The 10177-nt window shown below is 33.1% G+C and overlaps 1 protein-coding gene across 1 annotated transcript; it reads left to right on the top strand.

Moving 5' to 3' along the window:
• Positions 1-1358: 1358 nt before the first annotated feature.
• On the top strand, positions 1359-9929 carry mRpS11 (mitochondrial ribosomal protein S11). The gene is made up of 9 exons (XM_080147441.1): positions 1359-1432; positions 1977-2083; positions 3031-3110; positions 4169-4265; positions 6534-6564; positions 6900-6987; positions 8023-8078; positions 8827-8913; positions 9636-9929. Exons 1-9 carry the CDS (start codon positions 1365-1367, stop codon positions 9709-9711), a joined length of 690 nt encoding a protein of 229 aa, XP_080003567.1. The 5' UTR covers positions 1359-1364; the 3' UTR covers positions 9712-9929.
• The last annotated feature ends 248 nt before the right edge of the window (positions 9930-10177 follow it).

The following is a 10177-nucleotide window of genomic DNA, read 5'->3' as shown; positions in this document are numbered from 1 at the left end:
AGAATTCTTTAATTTTAACTTCACATTAACTGTTAAAAACCAAATTTTCTTTTTTAATTTTAAAAAATTTAAAGGGGTAGTTTCACGAAATGCATTTGAACTTAATTTAGTGAACTGCATATTTTATCCTGGTTAAATGGTTAAACTACATTTATATGGCATATATTTGAAAGAATTTCAATTTTCTACCACGTAGTTTTTAAAATATCAAGACTTGAAAATCGTCTTTTTAAATTGTATTATCACAAAAAGACAATTTTCAAATCTTGATATTTTAAAAACTATGTGGTAGAAAATTGAATTTATTTCAAATATATGCCATATAAATGTAGCTTAACCCATTAACTAGGAAAAAATATGCGGTTCACTAAATTAAGTTCAAATGCATTTCGTGAAACTACCCCTTTAATAAAATTAAAATTAGCTTAAAATTTGCCTCAATGGATTAAAAATCTCATTGTTAGCTTGAGCCCCCGACCCATCAAGGCTAACAAATCAACTTCATATTTTTTTTCTTCATTTTACTAACCGTGGAAAGATGTCAATTATATAATGCGATAAATAACTAAACTTGTGCTCAATTTACAATTGTAAAAAAAATATCAAATGATTAAAAATTGTAAAAATCCTGATTTTTGGATTATTTGAAGTTGGGTGGGGGAGTGTTTGGTCAGAATAAAACTGAACTACATTGTTATAAATGTATTCCTAAGTATTAATTTTGGGAGGGAGGGGACTTTGTAGGCTCTTTATGCAACTTGCCACCACCCAAACTTTAATGACAACATTTTATTATTCGTTCAAGGTTAAATTTGAAATTTTTATACATTTAAAATTGTAGTTAAAATGTTTACTATACAGTATACATATAATGTCTAAATTTTTTTCCAGTATGGCTTAGAAACCGTTTAATTTCCGCTGGATTAGAATCGGTTCTTAGCCATTCTGAAAAATCATTTATAGCATCGTATTACAGACAATTTTCCAGGAAAGTTAAAATAAAAAACATAAAATCAATAGGTACTAGTTTTATTAGCCCGGGCCTTCGTTCCCTTGGAGCTAAGAAACCTGATTTAAATTTTTTAATATTCGCGGAAAGTTGTCTATCATACGATGCGATAAATAACTATTATTTTTTTCTCTATGTAATAAGCATTTGAAAACAGTTTTACCCAAAAAGTTCTTTACACATTTTTTTCAAATTTTTTCACAAATTAGTGTTTTTTTTGTATTTGTACGTTTTTGTTTTTTTTTACATGGTGAAATTAACCTAACCAAAGATTGTTTTGTTAAAATTGTTAAAAACTTTTTTTAAAGATCTCTTATTATTGTAATTTTTTTTACATTTTTTTCAGAATTTTAAAATGTCGTTGTTGAAGAATTTTTCGAGACTTGGGATTTATTCCAAAGATTTATTTTCTGTTAGTAATAGGTAAGGATTCTTATTATATTAAAATCCATTTTAGCTTTAAATTACAAGTATTACAAGTAAATTTTTTTCATGGTTAGGTCTTTAAAATTAAGGTTTGTTGGCCCGGAGGGGCAAAAGGCCCGGACCAACTAAACTGGTATTAATTTTATAATCTTTACATTATTCATGGAAAATTGTCTATAATACAATACGATACATTATTTTTCAATATGGCTCAGAACCAGTTCTAATCCAGGAGATATTAATCGGTTTCGCAGCCATAATGGAATAGCCATTTAATTTTTAGGATTAATTAATTAAAATGATACTTGCAGCTGGCTAAAATACCGATACCGCCCCCCCATACATCCCCTTTACCCCCATCAACTCTCCTCCTACTGGATGAACGAACTGACCAATAAAAAACTTCTATTTCAGGATTTTATGATTTTTATTTTATTATTCGCGGTAAATTGTCTATAATACGATACATTATTTACCAGTTATAATCTACCGGATATCAATCGAATTCAAAGCCCTACTGTAATAATCATTCTATTTTTAGGCTTAATATTGGGCAGATGTATAATTTAACACGGCAGCTATCCACCACACACTATTTAAGAAGAGAAGAACCTCTAGAAGCTGTCACCGTTATTAAGGGGGCCAGAGGTACGTTATGATTTCATTGCGCCTGTTTTGTGCAAAGGCATTCTATAAACTCTTTTTAACTACCATCGGATTACTCGAGGAGGGAGGGGACACTGAACTGTAAATTACACTGGTACCCACTACCCATAGTTTTATAAACATGCTTTACTATTCGTTGGTTCTTAGTACGTTTCAGGGGTGTATATTCTGCATGGGATCCCCGGCTCAGGGGGGGGGAAAAAAAATAAAAAATAAGTGGTTGGAGGGAAAAAAAATGTAAAAATTAAGAAAACTGAAAACATTTTTTCCATTTCGCCCCTCTCCTTGGTTAAAAAAACTAAAAAAATGTGTGGTAGGAGGAATAAAATATAGAGTTCTTTAAATATTTTTCTATTTTCCCCCCTACTTTTTAAGAAAAATCTAGGGGGGAAAAAAAATAAAAAATTTTGTAGCAGGGGAAAAAAAATAGATCTTGTGCAGAATATACACCCCTGGTACGTTTTTATTATATCTTGATGGGTTGTTCATACTTTTCAACGAACAACTTAAATTTACAGAAGTGGTAATTTTGCTCATCATTGGGGATTAACATCAATTTATCTGTCATTGTGTTGTCGCTATACGAACCCTGAGAATTTGTGCTTGAGATTAAGACCTTGAATATTTATATATTAAGAAAATTGTCATGGAACTTTCTTAACTCAGAGCGAGAGGGGACAATGGGCTGGTAATTACACTAGTCTCCAAAGTTTTATAATAACCTTTTTCTTATTCGTTTGCTGAACAACTTTGGGGACTTATTAATTTTGATTGATTGGTACATTAAGTTAGGTGTCGAAACCACTAATTGTAATCTACAGAAGGGGTGATTTGGTCCTTTATCATTGGGGATGTACATCTATTTATCAGCCAATGTCTTATCCCTTTAGATCTCTGTTCTAAACTCTTGATTAAAACCATAATTTCAGCACTGGCTGGTGGAAGTGCCCTGAAGGAGGTGGATAAAATTGAATCTGAACTAGAAGTAGTCGACATTGATGCTATTCAGGTACATCCCCAATGATGATAAACAAAATATTACCCCTTATATAGATGTATCAATTAGTGGTTGAAAGGTTTGTACACTCATCTTAATGAACCAGCCAATTAAAATTCAATAGACGTCCCCAAAGTTATTGAGAATAGGCCATCTGACCTGACTTAATATTCTCTAAAAAAAATTTCGAGGGGCAATTTCTCTGGAGGTTGTTGGTACCCTCTCCAAAAATAGTTATAAACCTTCCCAAAACCTATGAGAAGCTACGTTGTAAAGGAGAACCATACCGATTCAGCGCGGCGGTTAGCGAGATCCTTCAGTTCAGTGACTCAAGACAGATAGACATCCTGTTACTTTTATATAAGGATTGATATATTTTCAGTGAAACGATATTTTCCAAATATTTCCAGATGAAAACCCTCCTGATACTTTATATAATGAGATAAAGCTTAGACAGACAGACGGACAGACAGAAAGACAGATAGACATCCTGTTACTTTATTATAAGGATTAATATATTTTTAGGAAAACGATACTTTCCAAATATTTCCTGACGAAAACACAATGTTATAACTGACAGACAGACAGACGGACATAAGACAGACAAACATCATGGTACTTTTATATAAGGATTTATATATTTTTAGGAAAACGATACTTTCCAAATATTTCCATATGAAAACAATCCTGAAACTTTATACAATGGGATAACTTTAGACAGACAGACGGACATACAGACATCCTGTTACTTTTATATAAGGATTAATATATTTTTAGGAAAACGATACTTTCCAAATATTTCCAGATGAAAACACTCCTGAAACTTTATATAATAAGATAACTGACAGACAGACGAACATAAGACAGATAGACAGACAGACATCCTGTTACTTTTATATAAGGATTGATATATTTTTAGGAAAACGATACTTTCCAAATATTTCCAGATGAAAACACTCCTGATACTTTATATAATGAGATAAAGTTCAGACAGACAGACATACAGACAGACGGACAGACAGACAGACAGACATCCTGTTACTTTTATATAAGGATTAATATATTTTCAGGAAAACGATACTTTCCAAATATTTCCTGATGAAAACACCCCTGACACTTTATACAATGGAATTAAGTTCAGTGAACTACCCTATGTTAACATTAGGAATGGATATATTAATTGCATGGATGTTGCACCAGATTTTCATGTACTCTAATAAATTAATACTCACAGCTGGCTCATATAACAATTAGGGTTGGGCCGGATATCCGGTGTGGCCGGATATCCGGCTCTATAATTTTTTATACTTTACACCAAAAATCTCTGCTTTTTAAAATCTTAAATGGCTATAATTTTCTTATTATTGAAGCTAGAAGAACATTTTTTCTGAATAAGTTTAACTTTATGTAAATTTATAGGGTAGTGCGGGGTAATTCCGGTCAATTTTTTGCTTCAACTTAAAAAAAAACATACTTCCTAAAAACTTTTTCCGGTTTTTAAGAGTGCAAATGAACGATATGGCAATAACGAAGAAGCCTGTCTTGGTCCCATTAAGATCTCGCAACTAGAAGTCGGTCAAAAATCGGTTTAAAGGGCGGCGGTTGGCCTATACCGGAATAACCCCACCGGTGGGGCTATTTCGGTCACTTGACTTTGGGGGGGGGGGGGTGGAACACCCCCTTAAAATATTTTTTTTTAACATTTTAAACTATGAGTAGAAAGCTGAGGTCATTAGCTTTCTAACAGTACTAGTCGCATGCAGATCAGACAATTTTTTGACCACATTTTCCCCATTAAAAAAAAGTAGGTAAAATCGCAAAAAAAACATCATTTTTTTTCATGTGTGTGTGTGTGTGTGACATGTGTTTTGACAGCAGTTTTTGATACATTATTTCTTGTCTCAAATTGGCTAGGATTGACCTACAAGGGTGGTTAAGGTGTCTAAAGATGCAAAATTACATGCCTGACAATTAACTCGAAATGATATGGGGTTTAACTCTAATATTTCAACACATTTTATGCAACAGGAATTTTGAAAATGCAAAATCTTGAATATGTACTCTAAATCTTGGAGATAGAACCCATATCCTGGGGAGTTTTTGTTAGGACATGCAAAGAGCTTTCTATAGACACCTTAAACACCTTTCTAGCTTAATCCTAGCCGATTTGACATAAAAAATCCAAACCGCGCAAAAATCTCGAACACCCTCTTATACGAAAAAGATGCAAGGGTTTCATATGGAATTTTAAATCTTCTAGCAGTCTTTCTAATAGACATACCCCTTCTTACATGAGCCAATGCAGCTGATACATCTTCAGGAAAATATTTAAGGCGTTCCTTTGGGTGATATACTCTTCCCATTACTATAAAAATGTGTCTGAAAAATTTTTAATGTCTTTACAAATTGAAAAGCTTAGGCAACAAAACATGACATAATACAAGCAGTAAAATGACTAGTAATGTACATCACACAACAGGCAAGGCAATGATTAAAGCTTAGGTCATGCATTTAGGTTGTTTATGCTTCCAGATTAACTAAATAAAACATTAGGGTATTATACAGTAATAAAAAAAAAGTAAAAAAAGTGACCGGAATAGACCATTTTTTTTAGACGAAAAAAAAATTATGAAAAAATCAAGTTAGAACAACGCCTCCAATTGCAAACGATAAATGAATGCCATATCTTTCATTTTACAAAAACCCGGGGGTCGATAGGACTTACCATTTTTTCACAATTTTAGATTGAACATGGCCTATTTTGAAATTTTTTTTTTTGCAAATTTTTTGCAACTTTTTGAGGGCAAAAAAATCATAGAAGGAGTGATCTGACAAAAATTTGCTGAAGTAAGAAATGAAAGTATAGGCAATAAACTACAACTTTGCTTTTCTGAAGATCTCTCGCAAACGTTTAGAACACCGTTAAAAAACGGTTTTAAAAAAGTTGGTCGTTTGACCGGAATTGACCCGATGACCGCATTAACCCCGCACTACCCTATAAGATTTCTGAAGAAATTTTTTTTTTACTACTTTAATATCTGGTAATTGGCCGGTTATCCGGCCGGATATCCGGTAATTTGGCTGGATAACCGGATATTTGCCGGATATCCGGCGTTGGCCGGATATCCGGCCGGTTACCGGATATCCGGCATTTGAAATCAGCCGGATATCCGGTATCCGGCCAAAAAAGTATCCGGCCCAACCCTAATAACAATACCCTCCTACCCCCCATATTATAACATGGATGTTGCACCAGATTTTCATGTACTCTAACAAAGTGATACTTGGAGCTGGCTCAAATAACAATAATCCCCACATTATTTCATTCCCCTCCTACTGGATCAATAAATGAGGTCCATATTATCAACCTAAAACAACGACTTTTCTCTTGTCAAAATATAAATATCCATGTATTATATATCCATTACATTAGGATGCATAAGAATAATACAAAATTAGTTGCAAGGCAAGTGTTCATTTATTAATGACTTAAATTTTTCGAAAATTGATACCTAGGTTGAGTAGGTACAATATTATAAGGGATAATACAATTGCCGATAAATTGATAGGTATACATTGCCAATGATCATACACAAAACTACCCCTTCTGTATTTTACAATTAGTAATTGAAACGTTTCAACACCCAACCAATCAAAATTCAATTAAAGCCCCCAAATTTGTAACCTAAGGCATCAAATAAGAAAACGTTAATACAAAATTTTAGGTACCAATTTAAAACTTTGGGTACCAATATAAAACTTTGGGTACCCTGAAAAATGAACACTTGATCTTAACTCTAGAACGTGGGACGAGAAATATATATTTCACAACACTCCGGCTATGCATGGGTTCATCAACGCTAAGAAGAGAACAGCTGTCGGCGGTCAGGTACAATGCTTTATTTATACTACGTAACATTAGTGTCGGGTTAGATTATGGACCTCACTGCATCAAATTAAAGACGATAAAAACTGTAAAAAAAAACTCCTTCCTTGCACGGATTCATCAACGTACTTATGTGCGTGTGTGTGTTAAGAGAACAGCCGTCGTCGGTGGTCAGGTACAATGCTATATTTGTAATATATTGGTGTCGGGTTCGATTATGGACCTCACCGTATCAGACTAAAGACGATAATAACTGTAAAAAAAACTATGTGTGTGTGTGTGTGAATGAGTGTGTGTGTGTGTAAAGAGAACAGACGTCTGTGTTCAAGTACAATGCTAGAAAGCCACTTTACTGAAGTCATGTCGTGGTGGTTAGTAGTGTTAATTAGTTAGGTTTACTTATTTGTAGTTCTTATTAAAAACTTATTAAGTTCTCCATTTCATGGAAGTTTTATATACGTCCTTTGATGGTTTTTCTTATTCAAAGAAAATAAGTATGTTAACTTGTCAAGGCAATTTTTCAGTCGTCTTCTTTAACCTTCGAATACAAAGCCCCTAGATTAAATGGTTTTATGTTAATGGTATATTCATGTCTAACAGTGTAACTACTTTTCTCTCAGACTACAATGTTTTTTTAGGGTTGGCAATCCGGAATCCGCCCAATTTTGGAATCCGGATCCGGAATCCGTTTTTTAATAGTGAATTTCGGATTCCTAATTGGTAGGCTAAAATTAACATCTTGAGTTTTTTCTTTCAACTCCCTCTTATTTAAAATGTGGCAGACATATATCTAAAAAGTATTTTATTATTTCTTCTTAACTACAGGTATAATGGTAGCTAGCATCCAAAGTTGCGTTTTCTTGTAGGTATTTATTTTCATTTCACAGCTTTTCATGCTTCATTAATTTTTTTTTAAAAGCCTTTTAAAATACTGCTAGAATCCGGAATCCGCCACTTTTTTTGACGGATTCTTTTAAGAATCCGGAATCCAAATCCGGTCTAAAAATTCGACGGATTGTCATGACTAGTTTTTTTTAGGTTGCAGGTTCGATGATGGGACAGAAGCTGCGTGGTTATGGACATAAATATATCAGGCCAGGATTTTATTTTATTAAAGAATCAAATAATAATATGAATAGTTGTTTTACTACAGGACAGATCAGACTACTAAGAGCTATTAGGGTTATATTAAAATGGATAACGCCGCTTTTATTGTTCTTCATTTTTTTATTTTTTTATTTTAGATTGATACAGAATAGATTTACTATTTAAATAATGTATACGTCTATGCATCTAGGATCATTTTCGGTAATGTTTTAAGCTTTAAAAAAATACTTTTTCATGGAACACAAAATTAATCATTTTAACATCCTTTCCAGTATGGCTTTGAATCCGATTAATGTCTGCAGGATTAGAACCGGTTCTCAGTCTTACTTTAAAAAAATCAAATCATGTATAGCATTGTATTACAGACAATTTTCCACGAAAACTAAATAAAAATCATAATATTAACAGCAGTTCTTTTAGCCCGGGACTTCGGCCCTTCGGGTCTAGCAAAACTGGTTTAAACCTTATTATTTTTCATGTTAATATCCGCAGAAAGCTGTCTAAATACGATGCAATAAATAACAATTAAAATCTAAAATAAATCCTTTTAATGCACAGAGTGAGGCTAAATGGATTTAACCTTGCTAGGGAGTCTACAAGTTTATAAAACTTTGGGTACCAATTTATAAAACTTTGGGCACCATTTTATAAACCTCATATTATTAAATTTTCCTCTAAAACATTTCATTGTTAACTATTCTTAAACATTTAAAATAAAATCCTTGAAATGTCCAGAGTGAGGCTAAACGGATTTAACCTCGCCAGGGAGGCTGTACTCAAAGGAATAACTCAGGCGGGCCTAGTCATTGTGGCCATTCAGGAAAGATGGAGTTTTAGACTGTTTTTTAGATCTTAATTCTGCATATAATGGTTTCAATAATTTAAAGTAGTAAGTTGTGTGTTAGTATGTCTGCTGTGATCTTGAAACCTTTCACAATTTTAAATGAAGTGTATTATTTGCACTTGGTAGGTATAAGGTTATTAATTGGGGGGGGGGGGGGGGGTAGAAAAGGATTAATTAAGATGGAGTCTTTTTAAAACTGTTTCTGAGATCTTAATACTGCATATAATGATTTCAATAATTTAAAGTAGTAAGTTGTGTTTGTGTGTATCTGTTATGATCTCGTAAACGGCTTGACAGAACGTTTAAAGTAAGTTTAATTATTACAACTAGGGTAGGTATTATGCTATTTCTCTATGAATCTATATGTCTGTTTGTCCATTTTTCTCTTGAGAACAGTATGGGAGGAAACGTAATTTTCTCGGACGCTATTCAAGATAGACGGCTGAAATATTTGTGAAGCTTCCATGTACTGATAAGCATCCAGTATATAATTTACTTGGTCCGTCGGTCTGTCGGTCATGCTACAAAAGACCAAGACATATTTTATACATACAAAATAGGCTTCTTCATTTTCACTCGCTTTATCCGTTGTTCGATCCACAAATATTTTGTACTTTGCTACTTATGGATGTTGTTAAGCTATTATTTTTTAACCTTCCTTTAAAAATTTACATAAGTTAAAAACTCCATCTTTGCAGGATGCAACAACTGTCCATTGGGACTGGCCACAGAGGGCCAAAAGAAGACCCAGCAATTGGAAACCTCCAAGATTTTAAGATAGAAAATATTATTTATTTTTCCTTTTCAATTTTCTTTCTACCAAGAAACTTAGTGGATCTTTACTTGTGAATAGGTACCTAACAAAAAGACCCCTGTATTATTGATTGAAGAAACTGTTAAATGTTATCCTTTTCAATTTTCTTTACTTTGATATTGCAAAAAAAATATGAAAACAGGAATTTACATTTTGAGGGAGGGGATATTGGACTGTAAATTACACTGGTACCAAAAATGATTAACCACGTTGTAATATTTATTAAATCAAAACTTTCAGTACCTTCTACTTTTATTGTATTTTGATTGGTTGGTTAGTAGTGTCTAAACTTTTCAACCAATGATTTATATCTACAGAAGGGATAATGTGTTGGAGATGTTTAAACTCCATTGTCTTATCCCTTAAGTTCTCTGATTTAATACCTACCACCCACCAATAGTTTTATTATGTCCCTAGGTACCTACCTA

This window comes from Acartia tonsa, chromosome 14 (assembly GCF_053477335.1).
Source record: "Acartia tonsa isolate MP-2025a chromosome 14, ASM5347733v1, whole genome shotgun sequence".
Classification (NCBI taxonomy): domain Eukaryota; kingdom Metazoa; phylum Arthropoda; class Copepoda; order Calanoida; family Acartiidae; genus Acartia; species Acartia tonsa.
Note: the sequence above shows the minus strand (reverse complement) of the source record. Positions and strands in the feature narration are given on the sequence as shown.